Source organism: Gasterosteus aculeatus, chromosome 16, assembly GCF_964276395.1.
Source record: "Gasterosteus aculeatus chromosome 16, fGasAcu3.hap1.1, whole genome shotgun sequence".
Classification (NCBI taxonomy): domain Eukaryota; kingdom Metazoa; phylum Chordata; class Actinopteri; order Perciformes; family Gasterosteidae; genus Gasterosteus; species Gasterosteus aculeatus.
The window spans coordinates 1,786,777-1,808,501 of record NC_135704.1 but is presented as its reverse complement, the minus strand read 5'-3'; the positions used below and the strand labels follow the sequence as shown (position 1 = coordinate 1,808,501).

The window sequence follows — 21,725 nt, the reverse complement described above, 5'->3', positions numbered from 1 at the left end:
GTTCTCATTCAAGGTTCCGCTGCCTTTGTTGTTATTTTAACAAACCATTCGGAACCTTATAATAATAAACTAATCGAAATAAAATAAATAAATTTGTTTGTACATATTTCTTAATACTAAATATCAGCAATAGTAGCAGTAGTAATATAATAACTAATCTTAATGTGTGTGTTTTAGTAAAGCATAGGCTGAAAAGAGATTAATTCTAAATCTTAGTAATAATAATACATTTTATTTATATAGCACTTTTACAAAATACTCAGACGCTTTACATGGTTAAAATAAAGATAAACAAAGACATCTTGCATTGAGGGTACAGTGCTAACCACCACACCACCGTGCTGCCCATCAGTGTCACAGTCTCCTGTTAAAAGCCTCCTTGACCTCGGTTAGCGGCTCTCGCCTTCCTGAGCCACTGTGTTGTATTTGGTCATAGAGTGTGGTTTGTTTCTACACTAAACAACATTGCATACACGCTTTCCACTCATGCACTCACCTTAACTACAACAGTTGCTGATACCACACTCCACTGTGTCTTTCTTGGTAAATTGAATCTAATACATACACTTAATCTGCTTGGTTGTGTGTGTCTCTTCTGTCATGGCCGTGCGGCCCGCTTGGTGACGAGTGGGGGCTTGTACAGCGCTGCGCTCACATCTCCATCCTTGTGCTAATCCATCGATTAGCGATCGGGGGAGTAATTGTTTCATATCCAGCCACATTCTTCATATTGATGCATGGCTGGTAGCACGCATAGCAGCATTCCCGCTGCTGGTGGGGGGGGGGGGGGACGTCTCCCCTCCCCGGGGGAAGGTACTGTTCTAGCTGTCACATACATCCTCCATCACCCTCTTGGTGGGGATTATTGAGAATCACAATACTGACGTTTGCGTAGAGCGCGCCAAGGAAACGTCCTCATAAATTCGGTTGGAGGAGGTGGCAGTGATAAGAGCGCCTCCAGGCTTCTCTCCCACTCCGCATTCCTGCGCGCTGAGTTTCCTGGTAGGAAATGGACTTTCGTCGATAGTCAGGAAGGTGGTCAGGTTTCACAGGTCCATGAGCACAAAGTGCTTATTCTCCCCCTAGTTGGGGGACAAGAGATCACTTCTAATATTTATCCAGCTATGATTGATGATTTGAGAGGTACATTCGGCACACTGGGGGCTTTCTCACTTTCAGCTTTAAGAATCCAAGTGATCCACTCATGGGTCGCCCACTATTTGGGGACCCCTTTCTCTCCACATGATGGCAGTGCAGACCTGGTAAAAGCGGCGCTCTGCAAGCTAATTAAATGTCTGCCTTCGCCACCTCGTGCCAATCCTCCCTCTGCTCCATCTGGCTTTTATGACCTGATGTGATTCATAGGAAGTTCACCGAGCAAATTAATTCACACGGTCTCCAATTACAGCTCTCATATTCTCCCTGTCCTTTTGCAGTGGGGTCTTTTATATTCTAATATGCCGTCTGGTAAGGCCTGTGCCTCGTTTCATTTATCACCCGTTTAAGAGAATACCATATGAATCAAGGGCCTTATTACGATTGAAAATGAAGTATGTAACTGATTCATTCCCCCCGTCTCTGTCTTTCTTTATTGACTGTGTGTCTTGTGCAGCGTTGAATGAGTGCGGCGCTTGTGTTCAGCGGTGAAATAAATAGCTTGGATCGAAATAAGAATGAAACGAGGAGCAGATGATTGCTGCTTGGTTTATTTGAACGCTTCACTATTGCACAGACGAGATGATGGGGCGCCTAATAGGTGGACGTTTTTAGCTGTCAGCCATTTATGAGGCTTTCGGCACGTGAATCCGTGTAGGAAGCCATTAAAAACCCACAGCCCAGCCGGCCTTTTTGTTAGGAAGCACATGTGTGGAGACTGTGAAGGACGCACAGCAGCAGCAGCAGGGAGGTGGGGATGAGGGGGACGGACAGGGAACCCAGGGGCGGGCGGGTGGGCGGCCATGGGCCCATCACCACATCCTTCACCGTGAGCCTGAGTATCAAATGCCACGGCGATCAATTGTCCACGAGCAGACGTCCATGGTGAGGGCCGCGCTGACATTTACCTCACTTACCTGCTATCAATAAAATAAAAAGAAAGATATCATACAAGATTGATTTTCCTCAAGCAACCTTCCCACCCACACCATCAAGCCCTGCCTTCTGCCATCAGCAGCATCATCATTTGTTTTTTGGCTCCACATTCTCTCTCTAATCATTGCCTCTGTCTGCTGCAGGCCTCTCGTTGAGCTTGATTGATGCACAACAGACAGCGTGACCGGGGCTTTGAGGCCCCCCAGGAGCCTTTGTGGTCCCTTTGACCGTGTAGCACAAGGAACGAGTGCAGGCGCACCGCTGACCAGTCTCCCTCAGACACGGTGATGCCGCTCTAATCTGACATTGACCCATCAAAAAGCTTGACCCAGGTGACCCATTGAAGCACTCATTTACATGTTAACCGTTGCACTCCCCCTAACCTCCCGCTCGGCCTCCATTCCTCCCACCCGCGGCGTGACAGCGGCACAATGGGCCGCGCGCCGGCAGAATACCAAGAAGCAAATACCAAAGCTTTTGTTCGTCCACAGGGATGAAGTACGGAGGAGTTTATCGAGCCGAGGAGGTCAAACTATCAGTGCGCCTCATAAAAAAACAAACACACACACACACACAGCTGCCACACACCCGCTCGAGAGACCGCTGGAGATTACCAGGGGGCTGCATTCGTTCCGTCCGCCCATCTGGCCCGGACATCCTCAATGTGCCCGTGGTCAGTGTGTGGACAAGTGGACAACTGTTTCCAGAAGCCGTAATATTTAATCGTGGGCGAGCCGGCTCCCTCCAGCTTTCCCTCCCTCATCACTCCGTCTCTGTTAAGTAAATAGAAGAAAGGCCGCTTGTGAGAAGAGAAAAGCGGCGCTGTTCCAAATGAGGTGAATCACCCGGCACATCAATAATATTCAGCCTCCTCCCTAAACTGGAGCGAAGACTGACTGCAACTTTTAATAAGAATTGCATTAGAGCATAATTCGCGTGTGCTGCCCCTGCTTTCCTGAGGATCCTACCTCTTCTTTCCCTGTTCCCCCGGGTCTCTTTCTAAGCATCTCGCATGAATACAGCGCGAATGTTTGGAGGATATTAGAGCACAAGCGCTCAGGGATATCGATTCAGCTTTAGCGGTCAAGAGCCACTGCTCTACTGGCATCGATATGCAGAGGGAAGGGGGTTGAATGAGGAGGAGTAACCTTGGGCCAGGAAACAATCCTGACAAATAAAGCGCCTGCAAGGAAATGCAGGGAAAGAAAACACGGGAGACGTCACCGGGTCGGGGTGTAGCTGTGAGGTCCACACAGACACAATGAGAGAAAGTCTTCTCTTTCTTATTCTGATTGCTATCGATTTAGAAGCAGCGATTATTTGAGGGAACACACGTAAATGTGTGTTTGGGATAGAACCACCGTGCTGGAAAGAAACAGATAAATGTTTCTGTGCTTCTGTGTGGAGAAAGTTTGACTGTGGAGTTCTTTTGCTATCATGGTTTTACCTGTTTTGACAGAGAATGCAAGGTTAAGGCGTAGTATTGTCGTCGGGTATCAGACCCCAAGGTTTTCACAAATGGAGACAACCGAGACACGAGATTTAGATTCCTTGTCTATATTAAACTAATCGGCTTCTTCAGTTCAGTTGGAAGCTTCGCTCTGTTTCAGTCTGACTGATGTTTACTCACTCCAACAATAAATAACATCTGAAACAACACGCGCACACACAATCGTCCTCCTGCTGGGTCACATGAAAATGCATCCGAGACCAATTAAAAACCACAGGACGCCATTTTCTCAGAAGCAACACTGATGCTCCGTATCTGCAGCTGGAAAATAAAAATAAGAAAACTACACGCAGAAGAATATTGCATCGGCTCTTGAACTTGATTATCCATCTGATGAATTCATCCACGCGGAAGCGGTGTGGAAGCACGGCGGTGGTGTGTTGGAACGGCGAGGTAACCTTTAGATTTCTCGGGTCATGATTCAGAATTTAGACCGCTCCCTCCATCAGCTAAACAATTACCACTGGCAGCACCCCACTTTCTCTTCTCTGTATCAGCTTTTTGCCTCATTCTCTGCTCTCTATCGCTTCTCTTTGTCCGTCTCACACACACACACACGCACACACACACACACACACACACACACTTGCACTGCCTCTCCGCGTCCACCATCTTTCTCTCTTTCATTCCAGAGAGATGATTTATTTTGTTTCTCCCGTCTCCTCCTCCAGTCCTGTGCCGCCCTCGGGGTCAGTGCCGAGCTCCATCACTGTCTGGATCCTTAATCCCCACACTGGAGACGCCCGTGCCAATACGGGGGAATAACAGATTAAAAAATGCGCCCGACCTCCGAGTAGCTCCCCTTTTCTCTCCCTGTGTCCCGGCCTCCCTTCGTCCACAAAATAGATAAGTGGAAAAATAAACTTGGAGGGAGCTAAGCCGGAGTTGAGAGGCGATCCAGGATGACGCAGAAGCTTCCAGCGTGGTGGTTAATGAAGGTGAGGCAGTAAAGCAAGGCCCTCTGCAGAGGTTTGAGTTACAGCACTGGAGCCTTGGGTGGTGACACGACTGCAGGCGGGAAGCTTTCTACTCGCCTGCAATTGTCTAAGGAAGATACATGGTTGACCCCGGAATAAAAAATATGAGCATCAGAACATAAAAATAATGAAAGCTCAGGAACCGTTTTCACACAACCGAAATGAATGGCTCTGTCTCCAGGACTGCAGAGTGAGCGTTGGGAGGACGGAGTTTTCTGGTCAATGGGAACAGAAAGTCCAATAAATAAAAATAATATGTGGGAAACAAGAAAAAAGAAAATTCTCAACTGCAGCACCTTGTGTGAGAGAAATACATGAATTTGTCAGGCGACATGATTAAAATGTATTGGCCATGAAAAGCAAAGATTCATCTTTTTCAAGGTATCTATAGATCTATAGACGCACTGGTCAGAACTAGTTATGTAGCATCAAACGAAAAGACGTTTCCACCCACACCAGACTTTCCTCCGATACACAAACCCCCAGAACAGCATGCCGAACCCTCCCAGGCCAGTTCCGCTTTGAACTCATGCTGCCGTTTGCGTGCATTCACAAGCAGAACAGTGACCATGGATCTTTAACAAAGCGGCTGCGGTCCTCTCCTCCTGATAGGAGCCCCCCGTCCCCGTGGTGAGAGGGATTGGCAGGGGGAGGCGTGAGAGGGGCAGGACCACACCGATAGTGCCTGTGTCCGTTTCACACTGCTGTCCTCATAAAAGCTGAGGCAGGAGGCTCAGACGGGAGGGGAGCGCATGTGTGGATGTGCACCACAGGGTGTTACCATGCAGGGCTTGTGTCTGCATCAGGTGAGCCCAACCTAGGGTTTGTTCTGACCATCACCTTATTTTTTGTCCTAAAAGTAGAAACAGGTTTACTTATAACTAAGAAAGACAGGCAGAGAGTTGGTTGAATTTTTAATTCCACATTTGTTTTTTGACTTGATACAGGCTCACATATTTCCATGTCTCTCTTCAAACAATAGGGAAACATACATTTATGGAAAATACGCACTTCGGTTGAGCAAAGACTGATGTGCAGTTTGTGTCTGTAGTGGCAACATGTCTTGACAGCGGTCTCTTGGCGCCATGGCGGTCAGATCTAAACACTCTGTATCCATGAAACACTGCTGCTGCTGAGAAAAGGACCAGAAGTGTGAATCAGAGCTCCAAACGACACACACCCAAAAATAATATATACAATATTCATTTCAGTTTCAGATTGTTGAATAATTTCTTGATTCCGAAGAACCCGTGCTGTGACACTTAATGAAGTGTTAAGCTCTATGATTGGATGCTTCTGGTCAAACTGCACCCTGGGAGTTGTGGTTAACATCCCAGTTAAAGTCCTGGAAACTCATTAAGGTTGAAGGCCGGAATCGAATTGTCAAATTTGCTTAGGAAGGTTCCTAACTGGGGCGGCACGGTGGCGTGGTGGTTAGCACTGTTGCCTCACAGCAAGAAGGTCCTGGGTTCGATTCCGCCCAGTGGCCTTTCTGTGTGGAGTCTGCATGTTCTCCCCGTGTCTGCGTGGGTTCTCTCCGGGTTCTCCGGCTTCCTCCCACAGTCCAAAGACATGCTCTGGGGATCAGGTTGATTGGGGACTCTAAATTGCCCGTAGATGTGAATGTTAGTGTGAATGGTTGTTTGTCTCTGTGTAGCCCTGCGACCAATCCAGGATGTACCCCGTCTATCGCCCGAAGTTGGCTGGGATGGACTCCAGCCCCCCCGCGACCCTGTGTGCAGGATAAGCGGTTTGACGATGGATGGATGGATGGATGGTTCCTAACTGACTGAAATGACCTGGAAGTAGTGTAAGTGGCCACCATAATAAGAGTTGTTCAAATTCTCTAATGCTAACGAAAGGAGCTTAAATGCTCACGAACTTACAGCATCGGACTTAAAGCACAGACCAATCGCATTCCAGTTAAACCATCCCACGTGATACTACTCATTCTACTACTCATGGAATCTTTGCATTCCAGACCGGGTGATGACATCGTCTCGATACTGCGGACAGACGAGAGAGGTAGCGGCAAATTACAAATAAAAAGACGATTGGAAGAAAAGAAAGATGGCGACATTAGAGAAAAAACGAGTTAGACGGAGAAAAAAATGAGGAACAAATAGACAGCGGAAGTAAAGCACTTAATCCATAATGGACGGACTGGTTTCTGTTCATAGTCCCACTGCAGCACTAAACCAGTGTCTCATGTGCTCAGAACCCGTTCATCATGAGGCTCAATGAGCTCCTCCAATGATGCATTAAGACCAGGTTTAACATCCTGGCAGGGAAAACTAGAGCTTAATTCTCCCAAAAGAGATTATATATATAAAAACTGTTCAATTGTTAAAATGTGTTTATATTTATTATTTATAATTTGCTGAGACTGCCCAAGTGTAGTAGAAAAGCGGAAATTCAAGCTTTTCTTCTCGTTATTTTATTTTGAGTTGAAGCGCTTTATTTGAAGATTTTATTTTTTAAATGCAGCCCTACTTTATTTAGTTAATTAAGAGAACATTATTTATATTTGCAGTCACACATACATGTTCAGTTCCTTGTTAATTGACAATAAATATTGTCAAAAGAGTTTCTGAATCGTACTGAATTCATCTGATTTGTTAGTTGTGTATTGATTACATGCAAACAACTGTACACATACAACTCTATTCCTATTTACTCACACTAATAGTCACATTATGATCTTCCGGACCTTTGCTTCTAGACATTTTCTCTACCTGGACTTCTTCACATTTAAGTTGAAGACCCCTGTCCTAGAGGATAATTATTCTGGCATTAAGTATATGTATCACCAGGCATTACAAAATTGTGAACTTATATACAAGTTATTGTTCGGACTTTCAATGCAGACTTTTGGTGTCTCAGATGGCTTCTCCACTGTCAAAGCCAAAGCACTTCCCTTTGATTTATCCAAAAGTATCGGTATCATACTTCACAAAAGGAATAAAGAGAAGTAAAAAAGAGAGTTTTGCTGCCTGACTGTGGGAGCTCATGCAAACAGGCTCATTGTTCACTGCTCCACACCTCTCTGACTCTCTGAGAGGACAGCAGGGGGGCTCTGCCCTCCCTCTTCCTCCCTCTATCTCACTCCCTCGGTTCCGCCTCGCCCTGCAGACAGTGTCGGGCCGGGCGGCGGGACACCGTTCTCCCGCGGCATCACTGTCCGCTCATTGGGACTTGCTGGACTATGACAGCACAGCCTGCTCTCACAATGTGTTCGTTGGACACGGCTGCTTGTGACCCCCCTTCCCTCCTCGGGCCCTGCAGCTCCGTCCATGTGGTGGCGACTGTTGGTGGGGGGCCCCCGGCTGGACAATGGGGACAATGAGGACGCATAGTCTGTGTTTGGACAACAGAGAGGATGAAAGGTGTGATCTCTTGTCTTTCCGTTGCCTTTGTTTGTGATTGGGCCACATTGTTGTTGAACATAAAACTCCCTATGAAATGTGTGTCTCACCAACCGTTGGTGCCGTCTTAATTTAAAAAGAAAGAAAAAGCAGGCTAAATCACAGTTGTAAAAAATGTTTGTCATTGCTACCCCAATGGAGCACATTCTGATACCTAAGTTGAAGGAAAAGGGTTAAAGAGCTGTAAAGACATTGCCTCCGGCAACAAGAGCAAAAGAGAAGGAGACATGTGAGAGGGAGAAATGAGGTCGTAACCTCAGAGCTACACACAAACAAGCGGGGGGGGTACTTTGCACCCTTTGAAACGTCAACACGCTGCACGCGGTCTTGTTACGCCGCTGATGGATAGACCGGGTCTGGCAGTCCTGAGGCCCCTGCTCGGTTCATTTGTAGTACATTCATAGTTCATCTGCTTTCACCAGTGTCTGCTGTCTGTTTCTGGCCCAGATAGTGGGAAGACTCACATGTGTTTATCATCAGTCTGTGTGGAGATCTTCATCCTCGCTGACAATGGATGTCTGAACTTTTGATTTATTAAAGTCATTCTCGAGCCAGCTGGAGGGTGAGATTGAGACCTCAAAAATAGTAGTTTCATTAAGCCTTTCACACAACGGCGAAGGAGGTGATGGTTTGTCTGTTACCAGGACGCCGAGGTGTCCTCGCTGATGCGTGTGACCAGCAGGTGACAGTAAAGGACCACGCGTGGACGAGCTGTGGCCGAGTCACTCAGAGTTTACCATCTGTTGCTCTGCACGAGTTCCCCGGAGATGCCAGACTCTAGGTAGACCTAATGCTTGTTCCTCACGCTCATCACACTTTTTATCATTATTATTATTATTATTATTATTTATTATTATTATTACATCTCCAGCCACGTCTTCTGAGTCATGTTTTTGTGGCCACTTTTTAAATCAGTTTCAATTACAGAGCCTGAAGCAAGGTCTCCAACATTTGGGTCAAGAGAGAAGTGGGACCTGGAAAGAAAATAACCTTCACTGCCTATTATTGATTATTATTATTGTAATAGATCACTCAGCAATATTTCAGATGGAAAAAAAGAAAAAAAGCCGAATCGACCGTTTATCAGTGGAATTTAAGCTGGTGCAAGGTTTTGTGAAGCTGGTGCGGCAAAAGCTGCTAAGGCTTTTGCATGAAAAATGAAATAAAACCCCATTGGAATATGGTGAACCGTTGTGTATGTATATACACACACATTATATATATATCATGCGATTAATTGTATGATTTTGTTGTTACGCGTATTTTAAAAGCACTGCTATATGAATAAAAGTGGTTTTGCATGCGCTGGTTTACTCAGTAATCAGTAATATTCCCAATAATAACGTGTTAACCTGGCCAGCCTAAATACAGATATAGATCAAATTGGAGTAAGGAGAGATTCAAGAGAATCAATTAGATTAGAATTTGAATATTGACATGGTTTGTTATTATGGAGAACATTCACAATGTGAAGAAATAAAGGTTGCTCTCCTCCAGCAGCAGCATGGAGCTGCAGTGGAAGGTGTCATAATGGGGAGAGCTCTCCTCAGTGTCAAGCAAGAATGCATCCACATCCCCAGAGTGGGTGTTGTAACCTGTATGGATGAGTGATCTCTGTGTGTGTGTGTGTGTGTGTGTGTGTGAGAGAGAGAGAGAGACGGGGGAGGTGACTCAACAAAGTGAGGGAGGTGCACATTGAGGGAGAGGGGTCTGATCCCTCTCAGCGCCCCGCTGGATGCCGTGGAGGCCTCGGAGGCTCCTTCTCCTTCTTTGTCCCCAGCGCTGCAGGACAGCGGATCTCCAGGAGGTGGAGTGGATCCTTTCGGCCCCGTCCTCCTCCTCCTCCTCCTCCTCCCGGCCATGTTGGAGTATCTGTCCTGTCGCTGTGAGCATCTCATGAGATCTGCTGGCACACCGCGCTGATGGCATCCATGCCATTGAGACGGGAAAGAACGGTGGGGTCACGGATTGAGGGGGAGGTGGAGTAAACGGATCAGGACTGAACATTATAGTGATGGAATAGTTCCACATGTTGCCTCTTTGCTCTACTTCTGAAAGTAACAGTGAAGATCAAGGCCTGAGTCAGTACATGTTAAGCCTAACGTAGCATTAACACTGGAAGCCATCTGTTAAAGTCTGCAGTACAGCTGGGTCTGTCTGTGGGGGGGTGATCGCGACATCTGAGAGTTTTTTGTGAACATGCCATTATTTCATCTGACCAAATCTGATTGGTGATTGAAATGGATGATGGTCTTGTTTACTTAAGAGGGGCGTGTAAAGCAGTGCTTTTTTTAAATTAAGAGGCTGTATTTATAAAATGAAAGAACAAATTTGTGTGTCATTCATCTTCTATATCGGTTTTCCACAGAGGGTCACGGGGGGGCTGGAGTCAATCCCAGCTAACCCCGGGTAAGAGACGGGGTCCACCCTGGCCTGGGTGCCTCTGGACTGTGGGAGGAGGTCAGAGTACCTGGAGGGAAGCCACGCAGACTCCACACAGAAAGGCCGCTGGGAGGGATTGAAGCTTTTACACCTTTTTAGAAGAGATCAAAATTTAAAACGTTATTGAAAAAAAATAAATGCCACTAAATAAATAATGTATTTTCAAATAATTGAATTAAACTAAATGTATACTAGCCTTTCATTATATATTTAATCTTGTGAGTATCATACAATTATCAGAAGAAACATTCAGCCTCCTTTGATAAAATACTGAGTGAGGTAGAGGATATGGAAACAACGGTAATATGATGTAAAAGCACCAATTCGTGGTGTGTCATCCTATCTCGAGGTCCACTTTCTAGTATTTACCCCGGAGCTTTCGACCCCTCAGCAAATGGAGATGGCTTAGTCGTTGTGACATGACATGTGGGACTAACAGGTGGTCAAATACCAGGAGATGGTTTCATTTATTTTGTTAGATGTGGATGTGAATTTCCAGGCGTTGACTCATTGCCAACGAGTGAGTCCACTACATTAGAACACCACCAAATTGCTATAAGCAGTGTTCTTATCTCGTGTTTACAGGTAACCATAGCAACAATACTCGTGCTGCGCTGCTCATTTCGTTATTTTGATATCGTTAACAGCTATATAGCTATATATACAGCTATATATGCTTTTTGAGGCTATGCCTTAAGGAGAGAAAGCAGCAGTGACGTAGCTCGTAATAGAGAAGCATTTTTTCTGGCTGTCTTTTGAAGACACTCTGAAGGGGGAGAATTTTTTTATCTCTGCCGCTGCCATTTTGAGGAAGAAACCCTTGCTCTTTGATTCTACCTGTAAAACCTGAAATTTAATGTTGACATAAACCTTCAGTATGCCAGTTGTCTGTTTAAAAAAGGCCATAGTCTGTCAAACTATGGCTGGAAATGTTCTTTACCAGCAGTAAAAGATTTGAAGTTGAATATTTTCATTAACAGCCGGCAGTAGAAGGTTATTTCTGCAACCTGCTAACGTGTAAATTGTCCGGAAACAGACTTAAAAGCATTTAAATCTTAGCTTGTGCACACTTCAGGCACAGCAGGCACAAACATCACCAGACGTAATGTTTGATCAGCTCTGGGTGTGAAATGGATTTTCCTCTAGTTGTACCGAACAGAGAAGAGGTGCTGTCGGGGCCCCCGTCACTGCTCTGCAGCAGACACAGCCCCGGCTCACCCTTAAGAGCCATGTTTATTTCATCTGCACTCATTAAAAGAGCAGTTTTATCTTCTCCCGCAATGTTCTCGCACCTTGTGTTATTTCATTACACCAAATTGTGTGTTGCCCTCCTAGCAATACTAAAAAAGTATAGCAGATCAAGGAGCTAAAAAAAAGTGTGAAGCGCAGAAGACAGTGCAGGAGCCAAAAAGGTGGAGGGAGAAAGTGACAGAGTGAGTCTAGAGTTGGAAAAATGAAAGAGCGGTCGGTTAAACGGAGGGGACTGAGCGGCGGCGCGCTCCAAGCCTCCGTGGTTGTGGGTGTTTGTCTTGCAGAGAAGAATGAACCACAGCCTGTGCTGCTGGCTTTGGCCGGCTCACTCGTCGCTAACCTTCTCTCCTCTGGCTAACGTCAGCGTGGCCGCACTCTTCGTAGTCCAGGACCACTTCTGGCTCCTGGGACTGCATCCTCATCCCCCATTTGGCACCACGCACCTCCCCAAAACGCCTCCAAACCCTCCACCTCTCACAAACCCTCCACCTCTCACAAAGTCTGCAGCTCTTTTTGCTCCAAAATCCCCCTTCCTATTGGATCTACAGCCTGAGGGTGATTATGACATGAGTGATAAAATGGAATTCAGAGTAAAGTTGTTGATGTCCCTCCAGCAGAGTGGATTGTATCACAATGTGTAGTTTATCCTGAATCTAGATGGATCCTAATTTACCAAACGAACATCATGTCGTACTGAAGACGACTTGAAACTAGAGGGTGAGACCATAAACTCCGATTTACAATGATTAGTTTGAGGTTGCTGCCTAGTTTTACCCCATGGACGGTGATATAAAGCCTACGTTAGAATAAATATGTTTAAAATGTTGAAATATTACCCGTGTCTTTGATCAATGTGTGCATGAATAAACCACCTTCAGTTGCACAATGCAAATATGCGGGACGATTGGAGCAGCAGTGTGGGAAGGAAAGTATAACTCTAACTCTAAATGATTTTAGCTCAGAACGCGTTCTTTTAAAACCCCATCGGTTGTTATGAGAGAAGCTCAAAAGAAGCAAATAAGTAGGTCCAATAAACCCAGATGCCAGACCTTCTCCTTCCTCCAGATTGTCTTCGGTGAATTACCTTCAGCCACAGGGAAGGACCGATCTCCCTGTACAACGCTGAACGTTGGCAGTGAATAAACGGGAGGGCGTGGAAACACAGAGCAACACAAAGCACCTTCCGCCGAGTGTAACGCCATCTGAACAAGAATCAAAATCCTTTCTGTCATTCATCTTCCCAGCAGTCTGCTGTTGCCATGACTCCTCTGCCACCAACAGTAGGACTTTTCTCTTTTGTTCCTCACGACTACCGTGGCATGCTGAGATTTGCCATTACTCATTCCGTTCACACACTCTTGTAAGTTGATTCTCCCGAGAAAGAGTGGTGATCTTTCTTTGGTATTGATTTGAACCTGCTTGTATCGTCAAGTAAAAAGTGTCAGTCATGAGATTGTGTCTAGTGGAGAGTCATTTACAAAGTAATTCAAGAACTTTATGCTCATGGTTTTGTCCCTGTTGGCTAAATGTTGGCCGTCTTGCTGTGAGCCACAGGCACCCATGAGTGAATGACAGCTTCTCGACGGCTTCATTAAGACCACAGATGGCGGATGAAGCAAAGATGAGCTAGAACAAATGTAACGCTGGCGAATTGTGAGGGAAGCTGCAGGACCTTTTCACAGCTTGTGCGTCTGGCTTGCGTCCAAGAAGCCTATACCCGCAACCCGTCCTCCCGTTCTAAAATCTGTGTTTGGCAGGTGAGATCTGATGTTATGTCGGTAACTTGTCGCCTGCTGGGGGTTCCAACTGCTCCCCCCTGCAGACCAGGAAAGGGTGGTCGTGTAACCACCTACACAGAGTGGAATCCTATCAGCTCTTTGTTTTAAAAATATCATTCTTGTAATAGCTGTCGGACAACATTTTGAGAGAGGAATTCAAACGTTTAGCCTGGTCATTCAGTCAGTAAATGTTGATGCAGATGTTAGACAATACCCTGTAGAGGTTTTTAGGAAAAATGACCAGGGTAAAAGATAATCAAATCAACTAACATTTAACTTAATGAGGTCACTATGGGAACCTACAGGGAACCTAATTGACCTTACCTGCAACACAACACAGCTCCATTATATCCATGTTGTCTAAATTACATTACAGGTCATTTAGCTGACGCTTTTATCCAAAGCGACTTACATTGCATTTTTAACCCCTAAACGGAGCTGCAGTTGCTGAGTTTATTCCTGGGGGGTTTCTTTTCTGCATAGTCATATGTGGCTATTACATTTTCACACAAGTTGGCAAGAAACATGAAAAAATAGAAATAGCTGGCTAGCTATCCAGCTAATAACATCTCCAAGCAACTGCCATTTCAGCTGGTATACGGTCCAGTTCGGGTCCATTGTGTCCAAAATGATCAAATTCAAAAAGGTAAATCTGTCACCGTTATCTTTCAAAACTGCGGAGAGGGAAGCTGAGCAGGTATCAGTAACTATGGGGGAAATGTCTCTGTTAGCATTGTACCGTAGAAGGACAGAACAGACACGTTAAGAAGGACATACATTCTGAGAAGTGTAACCGTGTCGCCAGGTCAAATTCACTTGCAACCACAGACAGAGTTGTCCAGGCGGTGTGGTGGACTAGAACACATTCAGCCTTATAAATAGTTGAGATAAAATAATGGCTGTGGAGGAGGATTTGTATCATTGGCCTTTTGAGACACACACACACACACACACACACGTGATATGTGCAGGGGGGAGGGTTTTTAAACATAGAATAGACTCAAACTAAGACAAACGTCACAGGGAGGCAGTAGTTACAGTTGCCAAAAGATCTGTCTAGACTCTCCGCTACCACCTACACAGCATATGGTGCTGGCTGATAACCGAGGCACAAATGATACGTAGATACAGCTTCTATAATCATGACGGAGGCTCGGTAGTTTTACTGAACTTTGTTGTTCAGGTTTATTGAACAAAACACAGCGGCTAAATACAACTTTTTCTGATTTACATTTTGTTAAGATGGCGTCATGAAAACTAGAACAGATCCTGTTTTCACCCTTCACAATAAAACACTTCCGTTTCTTCAAATTAAAACCACATGGCACCCTGCAATTTGGAAACACGACTGCACCCATGTTACAACCAACAATCAATGCCCAATGTCCAGAACTGCAAATAAGTCACAACATCCTCCCGCCCAATGAACAACTGTTCATACGTATCAAATTGACCTTTAACCTATTTCTAATGGGTATAGTAACTGAACAGGCCTTCTTAACACGCTGCCTGTAGAAGTGCAAACATTACATGAACGTATGAGGCCATCTCTGCCTGGAAAGACCTCTACGAGTCTACCCATCTTCCATGTCTGTCTGGGTGTGTTGTCCTCCCCAATGAGAACAACATCTCCTACTTTAAGTGCTGTTGGAGTAGGAGTGTCCACTTTGTGAGCGGATTTCAAGTCCAATAGATAGTCTCTGCGCCAGCTGTTCCAAAAGCTGGTCAAAAGTCTCTGCTGGTATTTCCACCTTTTACCAAGCTCCTCACGGTTTGCTGTGAGCACCTGAGCTGGAGAAAGAAAAGTCTTTGGTGGCAAGGAAGTCAAGCGTTTACCAACCAGGAAGTGTGAAGGGGTAAGTGGCTGGGGCTCTAATACATCACTATGTACATACGACAGAGGCCTAGAATTCAACACTGCCTCAACCTCAGTAAGTACAGTTGTGAGTTCCTCAAAGCTCAAAGAGGCTTTTCCCAGTACCTTCTTTAAGCATGTTTTAACAGATCTCACAAGCCTTTCCCAGAAGCCCCCCCACCAGGCAGCCCGCTCAGCAATGAACTTCCAGGTGATCCCTTTCTCAGTAAAAAACTCTGTGAGCTTTGAACCTTTAATGTTTTGCCATAACTCCTTTAGATCTTTGTCTGCTCTTTTGAATGTCTTCGCATTATCAGAGTAGATGATCTTACATAGCCCTCGTCTTGCAATGAATCGCTTTAAGGCTAGTAGAAAGTTCTCTGTAGTCTGATCTGAAACCAACTCCAAATGTACTGCTCTCGTTACTGCACATGTAAACAGCGTGATGTATGCCTTTACTGGTTGCCCCTTAGATCTAACATACAAGGGTCCTGCAAAATCTACACCTGTAACTTCAAAAGGAGGTGACTCAGTTACTCTATCTCGAGGTAAAGGAGCGGTAATCTGCTTTGCTGCTTTAACCTTAAGTTTTCTGCAAATGTAACAACTTGAAACAATGCGTTTTACAAGCTGTCTCCCTCTCAAAATCCAGTAATGTTCTCTGAGTTGAATCAGTGTATCTCGTACACCAGAATGCATCACCTTTTCATGACATGAATGAACCAATAGCTCAGAGTACTTGTGATTTGTTGGTAGTACCCAGGGGTGCTGTTCTCTGAAACTAAAATCAGAGTGGTGTAGTCTTCCCCCAACACTTAGCAGACCATTTTCATCTAAGAATGGTTTCAAGTCTTTGATTTTAGAGTCTCTTTTCACATTTAGTTTTGACTTTAGCTGGGACATTTCAGAGCTAAAACAGCGCTCTTGCGTAGCCTTTACCCAGTACATTTCAGCTGCAATCAGCTCTTCTGAGGTTAACTCTCCCTGAACCCTTTGACAAGACCTTGTGTTAGTTACAAAGCGTTTTACCCATGCAGTGATTCTTAACACAGTCTTAAGCCTGCTGTACCTTTCTAAGTTCAACAGAGGTACCGTTTGTTCAGCGCTAGTGAATTGTACAACAGTCTGATACTTAGATTTCAGTTCAGTGTTTACCTCATTCACCACATTGTCATCATCAATGTCCAGCTCCCTTTCAGCTGTGGACAGTGAAGCTGGTCCGCTCCACCACAACTGGCTCTCAATAAGACTCTGTGCATGCTGACCTCGTGTAGGTAAGTCAGCAGGATTCATTTTACCAGCACAGTGGGACCACGTCTCCGGGTTTGTGAGCCCTTGTATTTCAGTCACTCTGTTGGCCACAAAGGGCTTCCACCGCTGGGCAGAGCTGCGGATCCAGTGAAGAGTGATCATCGAGTCCGTCCACATTTGAAGTTGGCTCTTCTCCATGTTCAGTGGTTTGAGAAAACTGTGTCCTAATCTTGCTCCAATAAGTGCACCCATAAGCTCCAGGCGAGGTAATGTCATTTTCTTTAGGGGTGCGACTCGCGACTTAGAGGCCACAAAGCTTGTAACAGTCTCTCCTTGTTTGTTTTTTCCTTGTAGATATGCCACAGCACTGTAAGCCTTTTCACTTGCGTCACAGTAGACATGCAACTTCACCGTGTGTGACTCTTGCTGGATCTCAATGTGGTACCATCTGGGAATAGCCATCAGGTGGAGCAGTGGTAGCTCCATACACCACTGTTCCCATTTTTCAGTCAAATCAATGGGTAATGGTTCATCCCAACTGAGCCCTCTCTCCCACATTTCTTGGAATAGGCACTTCACTCTGATAGTAAAGGGAGTGAGAAACCCAATGGGGTCAAATATGCGAGCCGATGTTTGTAGAACACTTCTCTTTGTGTTTTCTTTGTCCCGTAAAATGTCAATGAGTCCCTTTTGATCAAACACAAAATCATCTCTCTCTGGTCTCCAAACGAGTCCTAGCACTTTGAGCACGTTTCCACAGGACTCTGTATCTCCAGTCAACTCTACTCCAGTCTCCTTCCACATGGCTCTCAAGTCAGGTGAGTTGGTAACCCATTTGCAGAGGTCCATACCTGCCTGAGCGAGAATGTCTTTTGCTGTTGTTGTCACATGTAGAGCTTCCTGCACAGTAGGTGAGCTTGAAATAAAGTCATCTACATACAGAGAGTCACTGAGGATCTGTGCTGCCTTTGGTTGTTCTGTGTCAAATAGTTTGAGGTGTTTTCTGATGGTGGCAGCAAGCAGGAATGGGCTGGGAGACACTCCGAAAACCACTCTGTTCATTCTCAGGACACATACCTCATTCTTGCAGTCTTTGGTTGGGGGTCCATGCATCCACAGGAACCTAACAGCATCTTTATCCTTTTCTGCGAGGGAAATCTGAAGAAAAGCCTTGGTTATATCAGCAGTGAAGGCAATCTCATGCAACCTGAATGTGATGAGTACCTCTAGCAGGTTTGGGTTTAGATTAGGCCCTGTGTGCAAACAGTCATTGAGGGATGGGCTGTCTGCATCATGTGAGGACGCATCAAATACCACTCTCAGTTTAGTTGTGGCCTTGTCCTCTCTTACAACAGCGTGATGTGGCATGTAATATCTTACAGTCTCTTGGTTCCCTGTCACTGTTTTGTCCTCTAAAACCTCCTCACAGATCCCTTGCTGCAGGTAGTCCTGTATTACGTTGTTGTACCTGGCATACAAGGCTGCATCGGTTTTTAGTTTTCTCATAAGGCTCTCAAAACGTCTCTTTGCTACCTTAAAGTTGTCTGGAAGCTGGTCTTTGTCAGATCGCCATGGTAACTCCACTTGGTAGCGTCCATTTTCGAATGTAGTAGTCTGTTCAAAGCTTTGTAAAATGTCTGAGTCCTCTCGGCTCTCCGCCTGTTTGTTTACAATGCCCAGGGACTCGACCTCCCAGAATGCATGTAACTGTTTGGAAATCTGGGTCTCTTCAGTCAAACTTATGTGCATGCAAGTGGTTTCTGTAACGCTGGAGGTAGTCACTGGCCCCTGCAAAGCCCATCCAAAAATACTCTCAACTGCCACTAGTGAATTTGTGACCTTTTGGACCTTTCCAGTGACTGCTTGCCAGTAGTAGTCTGCTCCTATTAACACCTGCAACTCTTGATCGTTAGCACCTTCTAGTGGAAAGTCTGCAAGTTGAAGCCCTCTTTTCTTTATCTCTGCTTGAATGGGCTCGCTTGGGACCTTTATCACAGCACTGCACACCTGAGGAGTCTCTACAGCTTCAATCTCAAGTCTCTGTTCAGTGTTCCACATATTCTGGAGCTCAACTCTCACAACATTGCGTTTCTCTGTTACAGGAGAGGTGGAACCAAAAACATGGAGATTTAGTGTCTCTTGCCTTACAACTGGGAGTCCTAAGGCTCTGACGACGTTTCTGTGAATGAAACTTCGCTGGCTGCCTCCATCCAATAGACAGCGTGTTATCTTCCTCTCCTTTGGTCCTACAGTCCATGTCTTAACTGTCTGAAGTAGTACTGTGTTCTGAGTATTGGTCTTCACCTTTACAGGGCTTGTCAATGACGACAACACAGCTTCTGTATTTTCACTACTATTGGTAGTGTTAATATCTAGCTTGGCTTCAGACTGCTCACAAACTGACAAGTGGTGTTTCCGGTTGCATAGGCTGCACAAAACCTTTACTCTGCAGTATTTTGCAATGTGTTTTGGGCCTAAGCAGACATAACACCGTCCAAGTTTTCTCAGTTTATCCTTGCGTGCACTTACTGTATGGTCGGAACAGTTCTCTGGTTTGTGGTCGCTACTGTCACAATACACACAGGTCCGGGGCACGGCACTGGCGGTGTGCAAGGCGGTCGCTGACGGGACACTCCACTTTCTGGGTTTATCGCAGGCGTAGGATGGCTTACCCACATTCTTGTGTTGTGGGCTCGGATCCTTCGATGCATGGCCTGGTCTTGTAAGCTGAAGCGCTCGTTCTCTGCTTTGCACCTCATTTTGTAGAAACTGAATCAACTCTGGCACCTTCCATTCGTTGGTCGCGTTTGGTTGGCGGGTGTAGGCGAGTGCGATGTCCTCCGGAATGAGCTGCAGTAGCACTGGACAAAGCAGGCAGCCGTACGTGTCACTCTGGACTCCAAGTGACTCCAAACTGCGTATCTGGATCTCACATTCATCATACAAGTGCCTCAAAGCTGTAACATCGGAAGATCTTTTAACAGGGTTTAAGTTCAGTAATTTGGACATATGGGCACTTATCACAATGTCCTTTCTCCCAAAGCGGCTCTGGAGTAACTCTATTGCAGCATCGTAGTTGGCATCTGTCATTGTAAGCCCTGCAATAGTTCTAGCAGCTGCTCCAGTCAGGTAGGATCTGAGGTAAGTAAACTTGTCTGTCTTGCATAGTACCTCATTTCTGTGAATAGCTGTTTCATATTGTGACCAGAATTCCTGCCACTGGCTTATTTCACCATCGTACTTTGTTATCATTAGCTTAGGAAGTTTAACAGTTTGTCTGGACTGTGATGTAAATGAACCGCTGCTCCCATCGCTCACGCGCACTCTCGGGGTGTCTCTGATGGTTTCCTGATGCCCGATGGCGGTGGTGGCGCGAACCTTCCAAGTGAGAACGCGGTCCATGTAATCCAGTGTGCTTGAAATCTCCGTGTCCAGATCGTCCGTGGACGTCACATCTTCTATGCCCTTGTCCAAGTCCAATAAACTGTCCTCCTTCGATGATAAAACTGCCAGAAACTCGCGTAGTTTGTCAGTATCTGGTCTTTCCTTCCCCACCTCGTCCTCTAGGCGGGTTAACAGCCTCGTCGTAGCGGCGCGAATAGTCGCCCGCTTCCTTTTCAGCCGCTCGAGTCCCTCCGTCATGACGGCTGCTAAACCGAGCCGTTAGCTGTTCACTTCGTTCGAAAAGGTTCTTAAAGTCCTTACATCCCGGGTTTCGGCACCAAATGATACGTAGATACAGCTTCTATAATCATGACGGAGGCTCGGTAGTTTTACTGAACTTTGTTGTTCAGGTTTATTGAACAAAACACAGCGGCTAAATACAACTTTTTCTGATTTACATTTTGTTAAGATGGCGTCATGAAAACTAGAACAGATCCTGTTTTCACCCTTCACAATAAAACACTTCCGTTTCTTCAAATTAAAACCACATGGCACCCTGCAATTTGGAAACACGACTGCACCCATGTTACAACCAACAATCAATGCCCAATGTCCAGAACTGCAAATAAGTCACAACAACAAACAATGAGATTGGTGCACGTTAACAAAGGAAAATTCACAGTTGATGACAATGAGTCCTGTAGTCAAACAGAGGAGTGGAAAAGGTTACCAACAGGTTTTTCAAGATCCTTGAGGGTAGAGTGACTTCTACTTATTTGATATATCTTTAAATTCTCTTTCTTTATCTTTCCTAATAATCCAGAAAAGTGTGCAGATTAGTTCCGGATTCATTCCTTTTCAAAGCTATTGTTGTCGGTCCGTTTTTGTGTCCCATGTGTGTGAGTGCCAGGAAAATGTGGTGAGCCTGGCATGATGTTTGCTGTCCACTGAACGTCTCATAAAAAGCTAACCGCTGAGTCTTACAGCTGGACTGGACCTGAACAGTCTCTAGGTCCCACCATTAGTGGTTAAAATGGGCAGTTCTGTGCATATCCAACTGCGCAAAATAGCCACAATCCATTACATTTTAGACGTGTTCCCATGTAACATGGATGGAGCTTCCCGTTGGAAATGCGGTGAGGTGAAAATGATCTCAACGCCAGCAGGAAAACAAACAGGAGCTCCAACATGTTGTCTCAAGTTCCTTGGGTTTCTACCAATTTTGTTTCTTTAATTCCTTTTAGAGTGTATATTGATTTCTTTAACGGACAAGGTGGCGTAGTTTGTGCATTTCTGTTCAGTGTATTCACCTCAGCAGCTTGCTTCACTGGCTGCTTGGGAACCCTTAACAAGTCTTCACATTAAAACACAGAAGCTCAATTCTAGATACATAAACCTATGAATAAACCAAACAAATATTACATGAAAGTAATTATTTGTTTTCACAATTTGATTTAATATGCAATGATGACCTCTGGGTAAAATGTGTGTCTGTATGCATGATGATCTATGATTAAGTATATTATCATGAAGATGTGTGTCTGTGTGTCCTAACAACCTTCCACCACTGCTTTCCCTTGTAACCCATGTTAAATATTAACCTTTTCCATGTCTTTTGCATAATATACTGTGACTCTGTGTGCCTTCCAGAAATCTGCTGTGTAGTATCCTGACTGTCCTTGTGCATTTCCTGATGCATTTCCTCATTTCACAGTCGACCCATCACGCCGTCCTTTGTTTACCCTCGGACAGCAACTGTCA

The 21,725-nt window shown here is 45.3% G+C and overlaps 1 protein-coding gene across 2 annotated transcripts; it reads right to left on the bottom strand.

Moving 5' to 3' along the window:
* Positions 1-14,591: 14,591 nt before the first annotated feature.
* LOC144388876 (uncharacterized) lies at positions 14,592-20,605 on the bottom strand. 2 transcript variants are annotated; one of them, XR_013453137.1, is made up of 2 exons: positions 19,110-20,605; positions 14,592-17,738 (listed from the first exon to the last, which is right to left on the bottom strand). XR_013453137.1 is itself a non-coding variant. In XM_078091441.1 (2 exons), the coding sequence occupies exons 1-2, from the start codon at positions 20,220-20,222 to the stop codon at positions 17,716-17,718; spliced, it is 993 nt and encodes a 330-aa protein (XP_077947567.1). In that variant the 5' UTR covers positions 20,223-20,605; the 3' UTR covers positions 14,592-17,715. The 2 variants fall into 2 exon arrangements, 1 of the variants encoding a protein (XP_077947567.1); XM_078091441.1 differs by having other exon boundaries at positions 19,253-20,605.
* Between the last annotated feature and the right edge of the window lie 1,120 nt (positions 20,606-21,725).

What these genes read in the sequence shown, in the direction of transcription:
- LOC144388876 (XM_078091441.1), bottom strand. Translation starts at nt 20,222, where the DNA reads ATGACGGAGGGACTCGAGCGGCTGAAAAGGAAGCGGGCGACTATTCGC. An exon ending in CCCACAACACAAGAATGTGG is followed by an intron (nt 17,739 to 19,252) that starts GTAAGCCATCCT and finishes GCTTTTCTTCAG; the next exon opens with ATTTCCCTCGCAGAAAAGGA.